At 35.0% G+C, this 20976-nt stretch overlaps 1 protein-coding gene across 1 annotated transcript in view; it reads right to left on the bottom strand.

The window, feature by feature from the left end:
- The window catches only part of LOC136038749 (protein smoothened-like), a gene marked incomplete in the record, with an annotated part of 120216 nt that overhangs the window by 96809 nt on the left and 2431 nt on the right, over nt 1-20976 (bottom strand). The window contains 4 exon segments of the mRNA XM_065722106.1: nt 1222-1329; nt 5697-5819; nt 10301-10508; nt 19909-20016. Of these exon segments, the coding sequence (XP_065578178.1) occupies nt 1222-1329; nt 5697-5819; nt 10301-10508; nt 19909-20006 (537 nt within the window).

Genomic DNA, 20976 nt, shown 5'->3' with positions numbered 1-20976 from the left:
TAAAAAAAAACAAAAAAACAATGAAAATATAAACATGAAAAGTTTTTTCAATTGAAAGTAAGGAGAAGCATTAAAACGAACAGAGATTATTACGCATATGAGGGGTTCTAAAAATACTTTAGCATAAAGAGCAAGGTATTTAGGAGGAGATAAATACTTCGCTCTTTATGCTAAAAAATTTTTTAAGTAATTTCAACTATTTATTCTACGGCCTTTCTGATTCAGGGGTCATTCTTAAAGAATTGGGACAAAACAAGATTTAGTGTGAAGAGCAAGGTATTAACGAGGGGACCAACCCCCTCATATATATAATAAAAAATATAATAATATAAAAGTTTGTTACGTAAGTTAATTCTTAAGTTACGGATATTTTTTACTAATAAAAACGTTTGTTAAAAATTAAAAGATCTAGTTGCCTTTTTAAGTAACCGAAAAATTGGAGGGCAACTAGGCCTCCTTCCTCACCCCTTATTTCTCAAAATTGTCAGATCAAAACTAAGAGAAAGCCATTTAGCCAAAAAAAGAATTAATACGCAAATTTCATTTTAATAATTTATGTACGGAGAGCCAAAATCAGACATACATTAATTCAAAAACTTTCAGAAATTAAATAAAAGAAAACAAGTTTTTTGAAATGAAAGTAAGGAGCGACATTAAAACTTAAAACGAACAGAAATTACTCCGTATATGAAAGGGGCTTTTCCTTCTCGACACCCCGCTCCTTGCGCTAAAGTTTGATTCTTTCTCGCAAATCTACTTTTTAAAACAATAAAAAACTTTAGCGTAAAGAGCGGAGCGTTGATGAGGAAGCAGCCCCTTTCATATACAGAGTAATTTCTGTTCGTTTTAAGTTTTAATGTCGCTCCTTACTTTCATTTCAAAAAACTTGTTTTTTTTTTCATTTAATAAAGATGTAAAGACGAGATTTCTGATTTGGTTGAAATTAATATTCGTAGTTGAAATGAAAGAAAGGAGACATAAACTAGACAGAGGGATTCTGGAGAAAACATGTTTTTTTGTATTTTTGGTGCCATCGTGGAAGGGGTGCCCAATGATAGAAGGGCACCCTGTAAAATGGCATGGCTGATGCTATATTCAGGCATTTGATGGTACTCCCCCATAAAAATATAAAAAACAAACATGATAATCAACGAAGCGTTGGCTAATATGATAAACCAAAGGTAAACTTAGAGGAGTAACAGAAAATAAAAGTAAGCATACCCGACATCCAACAGGGAATCTGTCAATATTTGCACATTGAACATAATCTGGCCATCCACGATCCATATTAATAATCCGACAAGGTCCACGGGTAACTTTGCACATTTCCTAGGGCAAACAAATAAATGAAGAGAGAGTGTTGGGGAATTCTTAAAACTAAAGGTCTAGTTCCGGGCGGTAGGTAAATTTGCTTAATGAGTTCCCCGAATTACGATTTTGTCCAATAAGAGGAGGAAATTCGAAGGAGGTGAGCATCAGAAGTATCTTCCTTAGATAAGGGTTTAAAAAAGTCAAACAGAAGAGTATTTTTAACTATTAGTTTTAGAACAATTTTACTTGGCATGGTTATTTAGAACTTGAATGTCTATACAGCTTTAGAGTGCATAAAAATGACTTCTTAGTGAAAAGTTATGCACCCTGGATGTTTCCATATCCCTTTTTGTTCCAAAATAATAAAATGTGAAGATTTAGGGCTCCAGTTCATAGTCAAAGGTTTCCGAGTAGGCCCACGGTCTTGAAGTTTAAAATATAACTGAAACACTTTAATGCTGAATTTCTTTTTAATACTGAAAAAAGATTTACTACTACTACTAACAGCTCACCACAGCACCAAGCCGCCTGAGGCCAACACAGCTACGTGCGCTTCTCTTCCATCCCAGTCTATTCAAAGCCTCCCTCTCTACACTCTCCCAGGAAGTTCCCATTTCCTTTAAATCTTTCTTTATTACATCCTCCCACCCCGACCGCAGACGATCTGCTTTCTGTTTAGCCCTAGACAGTTCTATAGCTCAAGGTCTTCTTGATAAAGTAAAGGATTGGTGCTGGTCGAATGGTATGGCTCTTAACAGCCGAAAGAGTGTCATTATCAACTTTAGGACCCCTTACCGTATGAGAGACGTACAGGAGCCAATCACCCTGACTTTTGGGAATGATATTATACCACAAGCTACTATGGTGAAATTTCTTGGTGTGTATCTTGACTGTTTTCTTTCTTTTAAACCGCATATAACTCACAACCGTTCCTTAATCCTCCGCCAGTCTTCAATGTTGCACCGGATTAACTCATTTCTTCCTCCTGATATTATGGTTTCTCTTTATTATGCTTTTATTTATCCTTACCTTTCTAATTGCTGCTCTGTCTGGGGAAATACTAAAAAATCTCTTCTCTGCTCACTTCCAAAGAGCCCAAAATAGGGCAGTGAAGGCTACTTTTCTTCTCCCTCGGCTTTACCCTTCCTCTGAACTTTATAATGATACTGGAATAGCTCCGCTGGATCACATTATAGGTAAAAGTACTCTTTATTTAGCGCATTCTGCTTTTCTAGGTACTCTCCCACCGACCCTGCAGCAGTTTTTCTCATGGACAGGCTCAGGTAGGTACTTTTCTTCTTTACGTGATTCTTCTCGACGATTTATTTTACCAAAACGATCCTCTACAGAAGCTCAGAGGTCTCCTGTATATCAGTCAATTCTATTATGGAACTCCATCCCTTCGGATGTTCCTCTTTTTTTTTCTGCAAAGATATTATTTTGTCGGGTCTTTCCAGTTCAATAATTTTTATCTCTCTTTTTAATTCTATCCCAATTTGTATGTCACTTCTCTTCTTTTAAAATCATTTTCAGCTATATGTTAAATCTCCTTCTAAATTTTCTATCTGTTAAATGTCCTTGTCTTGTTCCAGTGTTTGTTTTTTTTTTTTTTTTTTTGTATATATTTTATAAAAGTGTTTTATTCTTGTTCTCTGTGGTCCATTACAAGCAAAGCTTCTTGGGCCTAGTAACCGCTTTACTTTTGTAATAGTTTTTCTTTTAGTATTAATAAATTGATTGATTGATTGATTGAAAATATGTAAGCTTTAGTAAGTTCGGGTCAACCGCTAAGAGATGACTAAGAAAGATGTTAATAATTTCTAAGACCCTACTGTCTTTTCATGAACACAAATATTTTCAGAGCAGAACGTTTTCTGTTCAAGGCAATGAAACTGCAAAACAAAAATAAAAAACTCGTTAAACAATCCAAACTAAGAATATTAAACTTAATGCATAACAGCATAAAACCAGCATTCTTTTTTAAAATCAAACCTTTTTGGGTACTACCCTTTACCCAAACTCAAAGAGTTAATGATAACTAACTGCAGATAAAGAGCAGTCAATGCCAATAATAACTTTCTATGACCAATTGGTTAAATATGCATTTGAAAGGAACAGATTTTAAAAAGAAAAAAACAAAAGTAATGAAACAAAACTAATTGCCTTATATATGGCCTAAAGATATATAAAATAAATTTCTAGAATTTTGACGGTATTGGATTCTTTAACATATAACAAAAAAGAGAACCGTTCTAAATCTATTTTGTTTTCAATAAAGTACAAATGAGACTCTATCCTTTGAAGAAAACAAAGTTAAACATGACTATTCACTTTTTTTAGGTTTATTTTTTATATGACTTTATTTCTTTTTGTCTTAGGAGTCAATATCGCTCTTTATTTGGAAAACTCGTTTTTTTTTTTAAATTCATCGTTCGAAAGCTTTTTATTATCATTTGATTTATAAAGACAAGACAGCTGACACAAAATATGTTGACTTAGAACTTCTAAAAAAGACAGAGAAAAAGAAAAAAGAGTATCTAACCTACTTTACATCGAGTTTGGTTGTTTCAAAAAAACCTTTTTTATTAAAAAAGAAAGAAAAAAAAAGCGCTCCTTTAGTTTGTTTTAACATTTTTATATGGTTCAAAGACAAGAAAAATAAACAAAGTTTGAAGTTTTCAGATGACAAGATGTTCTGTATTAACTCTGAACTTAAAAACTATCCTAAACAAATCTGTTTTTTTTTTCTTCTCACTTCCGTTTTGATATATTCTTGTTCACTTTGACATTTCCGATCAGAAATCATTAGAATCTAATTCATTAAAATAATCTTTGGCATCTTTAAAAGAGACTTCCTCTTAGGAACCAACGTAAAAAAATGTTTGTATTATGAAGCTGTTCAATCATTGGAGATTCAAAAGGACATTTTCAACCATGAACCTAAATAACAAAAAAAAAACAATACAAAAACTTATGTGTTTTATTGAACACTAAATGATTTTTGATATGTCTACTACATACTTTAAAATTTCCAAGTGATCAAGTGTCCATACTAAAATACGCTTATGTACATTCCCTATTATCAAGCAGATGAAAAAACGCCAAAAGAATCTGGACATTTCTCTGCCGGTACGTCCAACTCAAACTCAAAACGAGTTTTTGATTCTTTTTTAATGTTATCCACATTTTTACCAACTATCTCTATTCATTCTAAGTTTGAACATCCTTTCATTAGGAAACACTTTTTACATTGGATTTTTGAAAAGATCTACACTGATTTTTTTTTTCAGAACAATAGCTGAAAATTACTTACATATGTACATTTTCTATCTCAATAAAATGCCAAAAAGGCAGCCATCTTCAAAAAAAAAGAAAAAAAGTGAAGGTTTTCATTCGGCACATATACAGACAGCGCTGGGTCTCTGTGACACGTCCAGGATTAGGCTGAATTGTTAGATGTCCAAAATAAAGTGAGACACAGCTAGAATGGCGAATGATAATGGCCAAAGAGCAAATTACAAAGTAAGGAAGTTATGACACAGATAATTTCTTCTTCTTCATATAGTGAAGGTGAATTGACCAAGAACGACGATCTTTACACCTCTTGTGTTTTATTATTAAAAAAGAAACAGTTTATAAATTCTTCATTACATTTAGGGTTAAGGTAGATCAACCAACTTATTAAGTAGATCTTACGTTTGCTTGAATTAAAATCAACTTGGTGGATTGAGATGAAAAACTCGAGTCATAGGTAATTGGAATAAAATTGACCCTCCTAATCAGAGGGTTAATTGTCTTTTTTTGTGCATTTTCTTGAATAAACCCCGTTATCAATTGAAAGCCAGGACAGATAGTCTCAGTGAGAGGCAAAGCTGGCATAACCCTTTTTCAGAATTGTATAAAAATGATGTCATTTCAATTGTTAATAAGTAGTCTACATTCCATCCTAAGGTAGAACTAAGGTAGATAGGCATAGAGTAAGAATAATTCAAATATTCTTTCAGTTCTATGAGCCGTTCGAAGGCAATTTGGGACACAAAGTAAAAGGTTTTCGAAGAATTTTATGACTGACCATGTTTGCAGGCAATTAGGCAACTGAGATTGTTCGTATTATTTGAGCTTTGCCTACGGGGAAAGTACATTGGAATTGTAATAGGGATGACCGAGATTTTCGGGTTGACGTTGATTTACGGCACCCAAAATTCATCGGAACTGACTTGTCTTTTTCCTTCAAGAATAGAACAATTTACCAAAGTACATTTTGTTTTAACAGTGGAGCCTGAATCGTATATCTAAAAATCTAAAGCGAAAGTCAAGATTATAAACAGACTCTTGATGTCTAATATGTCGATTTTCTTATATTTTCAAACAAAAATAGTACCTACTTGAGAAGGTAGTTCAATAACGCCATCCTCACATTTTGGCAGATATACGGCACACAAAAGTGGCTGAATGACTGCCCAGCACTTCGGAACTGCTCTCAAAGTTGCCCATTGATTTAATTTTTCCTGAGGAACAACAAATTTGTGTTAAAACATCAATGAAGACATTGATACTTCAGAATTGTACAGTTTTAACGCCATAGAGCAAACGAAGAAACAGAGAAAGGGTTATAAATAAACTTAAAAAGAAAAATTAATAGAACTTTCTTTATTTATATAGTAATAAAAAGAACACCTTCAAATACCCCTTAAAAGTATGGATATACGCAGTTGAATATTTTCTATTTTAAGAAAATTATCTTTTTCTTTTATGTGTCAAGTCTATTTTCAGGGAAATATAGAGAAAACCTAAAAGGCGAACAGCATTAGAGGGGAAATAGATAAAGCAATAAAAAGGAGAATTGGTATTTTTTCATCCATCGGTATTTCATATTTCACGCACATTAATCATCCTAATTTAAACTCTATAGTCAGGCCTAAAAAAACAACAGCCAAAAAGTATTGGGTTCTGTGAAAAAAATTCTTGTTCGCATAAGTTCCAGGAAGATTGTTGTTCAAAATATTTGTATACCCGATTTGGTATCAAACAGTCCCTGGAACAAACTGAAAGCAAAGAAAAACCCTTGTCAATAAAGATCATAACTGTTGAAGACAAAACCGACATCAAAAGGAATTCGCTTTTTATGCTGATTCTAAATATGTAACATTAATTAATTGAGTGTACTCATTAAAAGTTATTAGCATAAAAAAGCATACACATCATTTCAGAAAATGAATGAAATACCCACAGAAAGGAGTGCGACCTTGATGAAAATTACATAATGAATTCAACATGTCAAAGAATAGATATTTCCAACTGCCATACAGAAAAATGCGAAAATGCATATTTTATCCCAGTTGTTTGGTCTTAGATGCTAGTTAGTGCAATTTTTTTTCATGGGTCATCGTGTCGAAATCATTGATCATAGAAGTACTGAAAAAGGGCTTAAATGAGCAAAAATTTAAAGTTCTTGTGTCCTTTCACACTACAGCAAAGTGTCACTTCCATAGGGAAAAATTGCAATGGAGCGAAGATTCTGATGAAGCCGATCGGCGTAGAACAACCAAGATTCTAAACTTAAAACATTTCAGCTTAAAACGTGTTTTGATTTAGTTCGAACTCCCCCTAAACATTCCTGAAAGTTTCACCTAAATACCATTAGTCTCAGTATTAGCAGTATTTGTAGCAGAGACATACATATAGTGTCTTTTAGCTAGTTCAACATCCCCCTCAATATACACTGAAAGTTTCAATTAGATGCTCTAGTCCGTTCCTAAGATATTGCTAATACACCTTTTTGACAACCTAAATGCACACAGCATGTCTCGATTTAATTCAACATCCCCCTAAACATTCCCTGGAAGTTCCACCTTAATACCCTTCACCCCAGTAGTAGTAGTATGCACATAGCACCGTTAGGTTAGTTCAACATCCCCCTCAACATGCCCTGAAAGTTTCAACTTAATACCTTATGCAGTTGTTGCGACGTTGCTGATACGTCCTTTTGACAACCTGCATGCACATTTATTAGTTCGATACTTTTAATTGATTTATTAATTAGTTCTTAATTAATTAATTTTATTTATTAGTTCGATACTTTTAAAACGATACTTTTAATTGTGCAAGTGACATACAGTTTATTCACCACCTGCTGGAAGTGCCCAAATACAGGAAGCCTACGGACTTTATTGACGCAAATATCTGACTTGTTGGACTTGAGTTATGGCAAAGTGTCTATATTATTAATAATGTGCAAGTCCCTTATCACTCCTCAAATAATTTCCATGCAAGAACTTTCAATTTGTCTTAATTATTTCGAAAAAAATCACAACAGTTTCCAAGTTTTAAAGGCACATTTTTCTGTTTGGTAAAATAATAATAAAAAAAGAAATTATTTTTTAGGTCTGTTCTTGTAAGCAGCATATTTTATTTTCTGGTGTCATTTTTTTTTTAATTGTTCATTATTAAAATGTCTCTTTTTTAAATTTTCAGTTTGTCAAAGAAATCATATTTTGGATAACAATATAGCTCTTTTAGTATTAAAAATAGAAATCAGACAAACATCAACTAGATTCATTACCCAAATGTTTCATCAACTTTGTTCACTACCCAATGTTTCTTTACTTTAACACCCCCTCTGCCCCCCCCCCATCGACAATGTGTTTATTAGCGCACCCAAAGTTGGGTACAGATTATGCTTTCATTTTTGTCTCAAAAAATATCATAATTTGTTGCTAGTAAATAATAATTTCAGCTAAATCCCATAGAAGATAAAACGAATCTTTTGCCATTTTAAACATCAAATGAAATTCTGAAATATCCCACTTTTCAATAAAACTTCACTATTATTTCCGAAAATACAGAAAAAGTGTGCTTCAACAGTGTTACACAAAATGTGTACGGTAGTAACAAAGAGCGTTTAACTTCAATCTTTTTTTTTATATTAAAATAAAAAAAAAACAAGTTTTTTCAACTGAAAGTAAGGAGCGACATTAAAACGAACAGAAATTACTTCGTATATGAAAGGGGCTGCTTCCTCATCAACGCCCCGCTCTTTACGCAAAAGTTTGACTCTTTCTCTACTCTTCTTTTTAAAACAGTAAAAACTTTAGCGTAAAGAGCGGGGCGTTGATGAGGAAGCAGTCCCTTTCACATACGAAGTAATTTCTGTTTGTTTTAAGTTTTAATGTCGCTCCTTACTTTCAGTTGAAGAAACTTTTTTTTTTATTTAATTTCTGAACGTTTTTGAATCAATACATGTTTTGATTTTGGCTCTCCGCAGAAGAATAATTAAAACGAAATTTGCATATTTGTTTGTTTTTTTTTTTTTTTTTTGGCTAAATGGCTTTCTCATAATTTTGATCGAATGATTTTGAGAAAAAAGAGCGGGGGAGGAAGCCTAGTTGCCCTCCAATTTTTTGGTTAATTCAAAAGGCGACTAGAACTTTTAATTTTTTACAAATCTTTTTATTAGTTAAAGATGTACGTAACTTATAAATTAGCTTACGTGAAGAACTTTTTATTCTAATGTTTTTATTATATATATGAGAGGGTTCGCCCCCTCGTCAGTATCTCTCTCTTTACACTAAATCTTAAATTTTGTCCCAATTCATTAAGAATGACCCCTGAATCACAAAAGCCGTAGAATAAATAGTTGACATTACTAAAAATACTTTAGCGTAGAGAGCGAGGTATTAGGAGGAGGTGAGCCCCAATATGGGTAATAATTTCTGTCCGTTTTAAGTTTTAATGCTGCTCCTTACTTCCAGCTGAAAAAACTTTTTCATATTTATTTTTTCAACGATTTTTTTAAATAATGCTATTAAATCCTGCGCTCCCTTCATGGAAATTTTCTTCCCCCATGACAAATTCCTCGATGGATAGTTCCCCCAGCATACCCCCTTCTTCTCAACCCCTACCCCAGCCAAAAAATCATCCTGAAAACGCCTGTACACTTCCCAATAACCATTACTATATGTAAGCACTGGTCAAAGTTTGTAACTTGTAGCCCCTCCCACGGGGACTGTGGGGGAGTAAGTCGTCCCCAAAGACATAGTTATAAGGTTTTTCGACTACGTTGAATAAAATGGCTATCTCAGAATTTTGATCCGTTTACTTCGGGAAAATAATTAGCGTGGGAGGGGGCCTAGGTGCCCTCCAATCTTTTTGGTCACTTAAAAAGGGCACTAGGACTTTTCATTTGCGTTAGAATGAGCCCTCTCGCAACATTCTAGGACAACTGGGTCGATACGATCACCCCTGGAAAAAAAACAGAAAAAAAAAACAAACAAACAAACAAATAAACACGCATCTGTGATCTGCCTTCTGGCAAAAAATACAAAATTCCACGTTTTTGTACATAGGAGCTTGAAACTTCTACAATAGTGTTCTCTTATACGCTGAATCTGATGGTGTAATTTTCGTTAAGATTCTATGACTTTTAGGGGGTGTTTCCACCTATTTTCTAAAATAACGAAAATTTTCTCAGGCTCGTAACTTTTGATGGGCAAGACTAAACTTGATGAAACTTATATATTTAAAATCAGCATTAAAATGCGATTCTTTTGATGTAGCTATTGGTATCAAAATTCCATTTTTTAGAGTTTTTGGTTACTATTGAGCCGGGTCGCTCCTTACTACATTTCATTACCACGAACTGTTTGATCTGAGCAGGTGTATTTTTTTACTTTTATTTGTATGTAGTACTACAAAGGTTTTCCATCAATTCCCTTACATTTTAAAGTGGTCTGCTAGTGCCTGAGCAGGGATATCATGCATATTTACTTAAGATGCATAAGAGAATAAGCATGTTTCTGATTGGAGGATCATTTTCAGCTGACCAATGACAGAGAAAATTATATCCTTATGTTAAGTAGCTTATTTTTACCGAACAGCAGTGTGAAATCCTTATTACAGATAATGGTACAAAGTAATTTGTGTTTTACTGTCGAATATGAATTATATAAAGTTCGTTCCATTGACACTAAGTAATCTAAAAGCGACTTGCCTGTACTTCATCAAATGATTGTGCATCAGAAGTCATGCCCAAGGAAGTCGAGGAATATGGAAGACGAAGTCCATAGCAACTGTGAAGAGCAGATGGAATACTAACACAGGTTGCATTTTTGCGGCAATTAGGCGAATGGATAGCAGGCTCTTCACTAATTTTACCCAAAAGTCGAATTGTTTCAGAGATGTTGAAAGGAATTGCGTTGCTATAAATTAAAAAATTGAAAGACGAACAGAAGCAATGCCTGATTTTACAAATTAGAGCACTTGATAAACATGGCAGTTTGAAAATATATACTCTGCGACTCAGTTAGGTCTATATATATATGTGTACTGTTTATACTGTTTTATTTATTAAAAGACTAGGTAAATTAGCCTTGTGCTGGAGTGTATGTCTAAACAAACCCGAGTCATATTCTATAAATAGAAAAGGCATTCTAGTCAGGGAGTCACACGAGAGAATGTTCATATTTAAGGTTTTGAATGGCCAGCGAGCAGCAGAAGGTTTGAGAATGCTATGTGACATAATCGATCATGCTGAATACGAAAATCAACGTTATATAGCTGACAAATGGGTGCTAAATGTTCATTTCCTAAAATTCCCTAAAAATCAATCTCAGCTCACCAAAATTTCCTTAAAATCAATAAAAATCATTCAAAACTATTCAGAAATTTTATTGAAAGCTAAGGTTTTTAAGAATATCTTTCTGCCCATACTAGCATTACATGAATACCTGTCCGAACTTAAGGCATGATTTTGAAGCTTTTACTGACTCTTCCTGAATATCCATAGAATACTGAAGGAAACCTCAAAAGTTAAAAAATTCTGTAAATTGAAAAGGAAGTTAGATGGTTCAACATATTATTCAATCCATGAAGGTCAATAATTTTCCACCTTGTTAGTGAAGTTGTTGAAAGGAGAGGAATGCATTAAAAGGTCTCAGAAAGCCTTATCTCTGATTTAATTTCGGTTATGTGAACAGTAATAATAAATCATTGTGATAAAATAAAAATAATTCCGTGGCATCAGCATTTTTTCTGTTTTTATTTCTGTTTCTGTTTATGTCCAAACTGTTTCTGTTTTTCAAAAAAAAAAAAATAAAAGAAAGCAGAAACAGGACATCGGATCTGTTTCTGCTCTTTTTTTTGTGAACCTTTTTTTTCTGTTTATGTTTTTTTTTTACCTTTTTCCTGTTTTTTTTTTCGTTTAACCGAGTGCTTGCGTTTACGCTATCATTAATGCTTGCTACCTTGGGGGTATTAAAAGGTCTTCAGGCATTTGTCACCTCCTTCACCTTTATGTAGCCAATGCTCTTCAGTTCTGGGGAGAAGTTGACGTAGAGCAAACTGTTGAATACAATTCTGATGACAATAATCATGAACTGAAAGAAGGCTATAGGAGAGAGCAAGAGATTGATGCAGACAAAAATGATCTACCCGATGTCACAGATCAGGATGTTGCAAATACCGTGTCTCATACAGATGAACCTGACAAGTTGGATGGCAAATATGTGGTAAAACAGTCAAAAATTTTGACTTCAATCTTGATGTTCCCCCCTGAAACTAGATCTACTTCACCATATGAACACTTTGTCGCTATTGTACAAACTCTTCCTCCTCTCTCATGCAATATTCCCTGCCCCTCCCCACCACCATACCAGGACATCCCTGTAATACAATCTGTTGATGTCGAGGCAAAAATATGTAAATCAAAGAGAACTTCAATATGCCCCCTCAATATTCCAATTGATTTAGTAAAAGCATTTCCTGATCAGAACCTTTATCAAATATTTTTGACAGAATAACTAGAAGTGGTTCATTCCCTAAATGAAAAAAAGGATACATTACACCCATACAGAAGAAAGGTGTTAGTTGGATTTTTATGGAGTCAAACTAATTACCTTAACATCATTTTTTGGGGGGATTGTTATCATTTTTGGGGGGGTTGGTATTTTTTCCTCCCCTGTCCTTTCCCGGCCATGGAGCCTTATGGGAGAGACTGTCTGAAGTAGTTTTTTGTTTATGAAATTTATTGTTAAATAAAGAACTCAGAGCTCAATATTCTCTAAACTGTATGAAAGCTTCACAGCAGATTAGCTTAAAAAGACAATCCTTGAACTTATAGATGAGCAACAATTTGGAAACATGAAAGTTTTACCTCATTTTCTAGTCAATATTAATACATCTTTTCTGTCAAATAGGAGTCAAGTTGTTAAGTATAAAAATGTTTATTCTGATTCACTCCATATTTCTTGCAGAGTTCCACAGAGTATGCTTTTAGTTACTTTACTATTTATGGTAATGATTAACAATCTTGCTAATGAATCAGCCAATTGATAGAAGTTTGTGGATGACATGTCATTGTTCAGAAAGTGCAGAAGAAATATTAAGAGTAGTGCAACGGAAATTCTTGAAGATGTTGCTAGTGAAGTAGCCCAGTCAAAAATGAAAATGAATTCTAATAAATCTAATATGTTTATAAACCTTAGTTTTCTTAAATCAAAGCCATCGTTTACAACTCCAATGCCTAATGAAATAATCACAACAAAAACCAAACTCTTCACACTGACTTCACAGGCGTCACACTGACTAGCAATTTGAAATGAGAGGCCCACACTTGCTCTATTGTTAAACAGGTTAGTGCATCTCTGCCTCTCCTTAAGCTACTTGCTGAATTTTCATTCCCAAAAGCATATATTCTCCACCTTTACATATCTCTTATCTATCGACTGCCTGGTGCTTGCCTGTCTGGTGCCTGGTGTGGTCTTTTGGCCTTAAATTGGATCAGTCCAATAGGCTAGAAATTATCCAGAAGAGAGTCCTGAGAATAATTTACGGTCAGGGCAAAAATACCTTACATTCTCCTCCTCAAGGCATTCTGCCTTCCCACCTTGGCAGCCCAATGTGTTACTTAATTTTGGGAATAATCTGTGTCATAATCCACTCTTTAAATATAAACTCCCAGCCCCTTATTACCCTCTAAAGCCCTATTTACCTCAATCAAAAGCACAGAAATCCTGGTTCAAAATCATATTAATGCAAGAACTGAGCATTACAGAAAGAGCTTTGTGCCAGCATTTGTTGAAAGCATAAATAAATAAAAATTGCAATGTTTCATGTTAATGTGTACTGTGTATTGTTAATTGATAAATTAAACGAAAACTTGCCAAGTTTGAAGTTTGATTGTGATTCTACTCCAAAAAAGGAGCACCAGCATAGCCGAGAGTTCAACTGAGATAGACGTCCGCGATCACTTGGATAGACCAAAAATAATACCAGCACTTTAAAGTCCTTGTATTATGCGATGGTTAAGCTCATGGTGAAGCACTGAGAGTTCAACGGGAAGAAAAATCGGGAGGGCAGTTGAACTCTCAGCTAAGCTGGTGCTCCTTTTTTGGAGTAGAGCTACAAACAAACTTCAAACTTGGTAAGTTGTTGTTTAATTTATCAATTATACTCCAAAGTGGAGCACCTTAGCTACGCTTTTGAGTTAAACTGAGATTTTAACGTTCACCATGAACGTTACAGTAAGATGTTTCAAACACAGAAAAAATACAATGAATAGATTCCGAAGACAGATAACTTCATCCACTTTCTATTGGTTTGTCGTAGAGCCTTTCTTTAGGGTAGGAATTGAGGTACACCTGGTGCTATGAGCACTACAAATACTGAGATTTATTACTATAAGAAATAACGCTTCTTATATCCATCCAGAAACAGATGACTCTGACTCAGCAATATGAGGCTTACAGTATGTATGAAAAATTGCGTCGTCTCTATTTTGACATGACGTCATTCTAATATAAGTAGCTAGATGCGTTACCAGACACAAGGAAGGCCAAAATTTTACCACTGATTAGTAGTTGTACGGTTTCGTTGTTTTTAACAAGACATTGATTTGAAAAACAAAACTCTCATTGTCATTATGTATCGTATTACTATGTAAAAAACTGGCCTAAATCTGAACTTTTTCACTAGCTGATAAAATCAATAAAATTGCTAGTCTTTTTGTTAGTATTTTATTTGAAGATTTTCAATAGACAAAGCTGGTAATTTAAAGAGATCAAATACGCGTTTTACAGCCCAAATACTAGAAAGCTTGAAAAGACAAAGCCGTCTATTAAAGACACCTCTCACAAGCTTGGTGAAATTACCAATAAAGTACTGCTTGTAGTATTAATGCGCTATATCAAACACCAGAGCGAATAAGCGCCGTAAAGAAGGTCAAGGTCTGAACTTGCTGCCTCAGCAGCTCTGCTGAGGCAGTAGAGCTGCCTCTAAGGGCTGGATCACGTTTCTTCCACAAAAGTTGACCTTTTTTTTAAATGTAAACCCTTTACTGGTGCCTAGTCGAATCCTGCCATCTATCCATGATAATATCGACTATGGAAGGAGAATATCCTTGGCGGTAATGACCTTGCCAGAGATGACGCAAGCCACTAGGCGTAACATCTTCGACAATGGATAGTGCAAGGTCGATTTCTGTGACAAAGACAAAATAAAAATATCATCTTGTAGAAGTATGGGACTTAATACTAAAAGCATTAATAGCAAGGGATATTAGACTTATGTGGTCCAATTGGTGTCCATGATGAGAAAGTAGCCCAAATTTTTACTGTTAACCTTGGGAACAACAATTTTATTGGTATTTGCAGGCCTAGTGTGGCACTTAAATAAGTCCTTCAGCTTCCCTATTTCCAGAGTCCCAGAGATAGCTGTTTGTAAATTTGGCTTCTTTTTTTCTTGGGACCTTCTTTGGTACCAAAACATTCTTCAGAAAACTTTTTAAATAAATCCAGTTCCAGTTCCAAAAATTGTAGGGAGGTATATGAACTAACAACAAGTCCTTTCACCTCTTTGACTTCTTCTTCAGAAAAACTAGCCACTGGAAGCGCTATTCTCCTCCAGTCTGCAAACAATGAATATATACTATTATGAACAATAATACACTGTTATTGATTGTGGGAAGTGCGAGTACCTGAGCTACCTGTCCCCAGCAGTTTAATACCACTAGGCCGGCTGGTACCAATACGACTCTTCCTACTCATTCCTGCTCTCTTCTGCACAATCAAAAACTATAGATAAATCACGTCCTTTTAAAAATTGACTTCTTCAAGCTTTAATCATTATTAAACAATATTTCTCTTCTTTAAGATATCAATTGATGCCTTAAATATCTTACAATCAATATCCCAGGACAGGTTGGAATCCAGGATAGCTGTACAAGTATTTGGAATCTTAGCCAAGGAGCAGAAACGCTTAAGAGCAATAGTCTCCTCACTCTGAGCCTGGCAATCAAATAAAATATGCTGGATTGTTTCCTCTGTTGAAAAGCAGATTCGGCATAAAGGGGAATGATGTAGCTTCCAATTAAATAACAAGCTATTTAGAAGTAGGGCACCTGATTTCAACCGGTAATATAACACTGTATTTACTCTTGTATGAAATGGAGTAAAATTAATTTACTGTGATTAACATTGGATCTTTGCCTGATAATATCTTGTGAATTGAGGTCAGAGGAAGGACTAGGAATTAACATGGAAGCCTTTGCTGCTAGAGAATCAGCCAGATCGTCATTTGACGTGCTTTATTTGAATCTTTTGCCTTTATGCTTTTCTGTAGAAGCCTTCCGTTTTCTGTCATCTCTTTGGTCATGGATTTCTCTTGGGGCACACAGATCCAGTTCTGGTGGTTCTAGAGCTTATATGTGGGCTCTGAGAGCTAGATCTTGCATTCCTAGAACTAATTTCAGGGTTCTGAGAGCCATATCAAGCACGAGTTTGAAACTTGGGGCTCCAAGAGCAATGACTTGTTCTTCAATCACTATCCACTATTGGAAAGGTTGAAACCAGAACACCTTGAGCTTAGGCCAATTCTTGAATTGTAGTCAATTCTTGACTAAGAAGCTTTGAAACGACATCCCACACTTTTATAATTTTTTGTTCCAGCAAGAAAATACACATTGATGGCTAATCTATCATAACAAGAGCTAAGAGCTCATATGGCACTTGTGACGAGGTCGGAAGAGCCGAGAGCTCATATGGTACGAGGTCGGAAGAGCCAAGAGCTCATTTGGACGAGGTCGGAAGAGCCGAGAGCTCATATGGTACGAGGTCGGAAGAGCCAAGAGCCAAGAGCTCATTTGGCACTTGTGAGAAGGTCAGAACCTAAAGTTAAACTTTATAGCACAAGATCCTTCTAAATATCAAATTTCATTAAGATCTGGTCACCCTTTCGTAAGTTACAAATACCTCAATTTTCAAAATTACCTCCCCCCTCCCAATTCCACCAAAGAGAGCAGATCCGGTCCAGTTATGTCAGTCACGTATCTTAGACAGGTTTCTATTCTTCCCATCCAGTTTCATCCTGATCTCACCGCTTTAAGTATTTTCTAAGATTTCCGGCCCCCCCCCAACTGCCCCCCCCCAATTACGTTTGATCCGGTTGAGATTTAAAATAAGATATCAGAGTTACGAGGTCCTTCTAAATATGAAGTTTCATGAAGATCCGATCACTCCTTCGTAAGTTAAAAATACGTTATTTTTCTTATTTTTCAGAATTACCCCCCCCCCCCCGCAATTGAGCGGATCCGTTCCAATTATATAAATTACGTATGCAAGACTTTTGCTTATTTTTCCAACCAAGTTTCATCCCAATCCCTCCAATCTAAGCGTTTCCCATCATTTTAGGTCTCCCCACCCCAAACTTCCCCCAATGTCACCAGATCCGGTCAGGATTTAAAATAAGAGCTTTGAGCCACGATATCCTTCTAAAAATCAAATGTCATGGAGATCCAATCACCCGTTCGTAAGTTAAAAATACCTCATTTTTTCTAATTTTTCAGAATTAACCCCCCCCCCCCAACTACCCAAAAGAGAGCGGATCCGTTCCGTTTATGTCAATCATCTATCTAGGACTTGTGTTTATTTTTCCCACCATGTTTCATCCCGATCCCTCCACTCTAAGTGTTTTCCAAGTTTTAGGTTCCCCCTCCCAACTCCCCGCCCCCATCACAAGATCTGGTCGGGATTTAAAATAAGAGCTCTAAGACACGATATCCTTCTAAACATCAAATTTCATTGAGATCCGATCACCCGTTTGCAAGTTGAAAATACCTCATTTTTCTAGTTTTTAAGACTTACTCCCCCCCCCCCCCCAACTACCCCAAAGAGAACAAATAAGTTCCGATTATGTCAATCATGTATCTAGGACTTGCGCTTATTTTTCCCATCAAGTTTCATCCCGATCCCTCTACTCTAAGTGTTTTCCAAGATTTTAGGTTTCCCCCCTCCAACTCCCCCCAATGTCATCAGACCCAGTCGGGATTTAAAATAAGAGCTCTGAGACACAATATCATTCCAAACATCAAATTTCATTAAGATCCAATCACCCGCTCATAAGTTAAAAATACTTCATTTTTTCTATTTTTCCGAATTAACCGGCCCCTACTCCCCCCCCCCAGATGGTCAAATCGGGAAAACGACTATTTCTAATTTAATCTGGTCCGGTCCCTGATACGCTTGCCAAATTTCATCGTCCTAGCTTACCTGGAAGTGCCTAAAGTAGCAAAACCGGGACTTTAGGTTTTCCCCCTCCGACTCCCCCCAATGTCATCAGATCCGGTCGGGATTTAAAATAAGAGCTCTAAGACACAATATCATTCCAAACATGAAATTTCATTAAGATCCAAATACCCGCTGATAAGTTAAAAATACTTCATTTTTTCTATTTTTTGCGAATTAACTGGGCCCCCACTCCCCCCCAGATGGTCAAATCGGGAAAACGACTATTTCTAATTTAATCTGGTGCGGTCCCTGATACGCTTGCCAAATTTCATCGTCCTAGCTTACCTAGAAGTGCCTAAAGTAGCAAAACAGGGACAGACCGACAGACAGACCGACAGACAGACCAACAGAATTGGCGACTGCTATATGTCACTTGGTTAATACCAAGTGCCATAAAAACCAGAAATTCTATTCTTTGACTTGAAATAAGAACTGCCTTTTCCAGTTGAATGACAAACCCTCATTTCTGACAGTGGTTTCACTGTTTCATGAATGTTGTTTTGACATCCTGAAAATAACCTTCTCAGAAAGGCTTAACCATCCAAGTGAACAACAGACAAATACCCTTTATCAAAGTAGGGAGAAAACTGGTTTCATGTGTTTTGGAAGAACCTTTGGGGCTCCTGACAAACAATTTGGCATTAAAACTTAGCAACTATTTTCTTCAAACAAAGCCACTTTTAATTATCAAGATCATACAAGACATGAACAATAAAATTCGACAAGGCCAACAGAGGTCAGGCAATATTTTTTTTTTGTCATTAAGAGAACTGCTGTCAAAAAGTTTCCATTTTAAAATGGCAACATTTAACGCTTTTATTTAACTCTTTAAGATTCAGAATAAATCAAGAACCATTTTTCATTGGACTTTAAAAACAGGAGGTCTTCATGTGATAGATCATATGGGAAAAGAAAAATCAGGAAATAGAAGGCATCAAAGTTTGCATTAAAGAAAGGCAAAGCAAAGGCTATTGAAAACATTGCAAAGGATCTGAAAAATGTGATCACATAGCATAATAGTAAGATGTTATAGTGGCATGCTAGGAGATTGATGGGAAGCAGATCATTGATTGATCTGAACTAGTCCTGGACCTGGTTAAAGATATGAGAGGGCCCTCAATTAGTGATGTATTGCTCAATTACCAATAATTAAATATATGTTCCTTACTTTATGGACAAAATTTAAAAAAGGTCCAACTAATTTACTTTTCTCCTCCTTTTTATGTTTTTAATGACCTTTTTTATTTACTAGTTTTACTTGTTTTAATTTTTTGATGTGGTATGGCCTGTATATGTACATGATTTTTAACTTTTTATTGATTTGTTTGTTGCTTTTCTTGACAGTTTTGATAAAATGATGGTACATTCTTTAGCCAGTTTTATGTGTATGATTGTTTCTAAACCTTTCTGGATGTTATTCTGTTTTTGTTTTTACTGCAAAAAAAAAATTTGCACAGCCAGGCTTGTGGTAGTTATTTTTTGTAATAAATATTATCCTAATGAGCAGAATGTTAATGAGAAATGAGTAAAACATTTTAGAGTTGACCATGCCATGATAAAACTATGTGAAATAATAAAGAACATAACATAAGATCTTTGATAAATCTGGAGTAAGAATATTACTCCCAGACGATTTTGTTTGGCTATTTTCTATAGAAGATTTATTTAGTAAGGAGTAGTTAGGGACAGTTTTAAATGTTTGAGATCTAATAAGGCTTTGGGTGCTGATAATACAGCATATAGCAGAGTTTTTGACATATACTGGTTAACAATGTAGAGATAAGAGTCTGGAAACTATGAATATGTTTTTCTTTATAAAGACAAAGAACTATATATTTTAGAGAACTGTTAATTCAACCCCTTTACATGAAAGGAAGTAAGAGCAAACATAGGAATGTTAGAAATGCTAGCTGGATTCCTGTAGCATGAAAATTGGTCAGCATTATGGTACAGGAATAAGTGGCACTATACAACAAAGTATCAATATTATAACTGCTCTAATTTTAAAAAATGGTTACCTTTTATCATAAAAAAGATTTACCTTTTTGGAGAAAAATAGGACTCACTAACAGGTACATCAGGAGCTTGACAATTTTGATCCTTGATGAACAGAAACAGCAAAAATATTATGTGGTACATCTTCCACTGCCTTAAGAAAAAAAAAACTTGGATAGAAGCAAATTGATTCAAAGGATATAATATAATCTACCAAAGGCAGAAACAGTCAGAATGGCAAGAATAAAGAGGACAGGTAGGTCTATCAGCAAGATTTTTATGAGGAATGGGTAATGGGTGCACAGATTTATTCAACAGAATAAGAATAAATCTAAAACCAAATCACGCATATTATCATATACCTTCTCCCTTAAGTGGCTCCATGGGCAGGAACAAGGAAAAAAAAATACAAACACAATGAAAAAGTAAAATGATGAGCCCCAACCTCTCACTAATCACCTCCCTAAAACTATAAACACATATGCACATATATATATATATATATATATATATATATATATATATATATATATATATATATATATGTATATATATATATATATATATATATATATATATATATATACATATATATATATATACATAAACCTATACTACTGCCACCTGAGGCAAACATAGCTTTGCATGCTCCTCCTCCATCTCAATCTATTAAAAGCCTTCCTCTTTAAGCTCCCAGGAAGCACTAGTTCCTCTAAAATCTTTTTTTAAAACATTCCCCATCCAATTTGGGGACAACCTGCTTTTTGTTTACCCCTAGACAGTTAGTCAATATAGGAAATCTGTCATTCTTTAGCTGCAGAAAATGTCCTAGCCATCTCAACCCTCTCTACATTATAGCCCTAGAAAGTGGGATTGAACCATATTTTTTGTAAAGCTTACTGTTTGAAATGTGGCCAGTCAGTTGTGTATCTACCTATAAAACTTTGACAAAATATTGCCAAGAGGAAAACCTGAGAAATGCAAATTCTTGAAAATGATACACTGTTTGAAAAATAAGAAGACATTTTTGTCTAAACCTGGTCTATCCAATGCAAAAAGACCATTCCAAAACAGCTAAAATAAAGGAATAGGAAACATTTCTAAGGCAATGATG

The sequence above is a fragment of the Artemia franciscana genome, chromosome 18, assembly GCF_032884065.1.
Source record: "Artemia franciscana chromosome 18, ASM3288406v1, whole genome shotgun sequence".
Taxonomy (NCBI): Eukaryota; Metazoa; Arthropoda; class Branchiopoda; order Anostraca; family Artemiidae; genus Artemia; species Artemia franciscana.
This window is presented reverse-complemented; position numbering and strand designations above follow the sequence as displayed.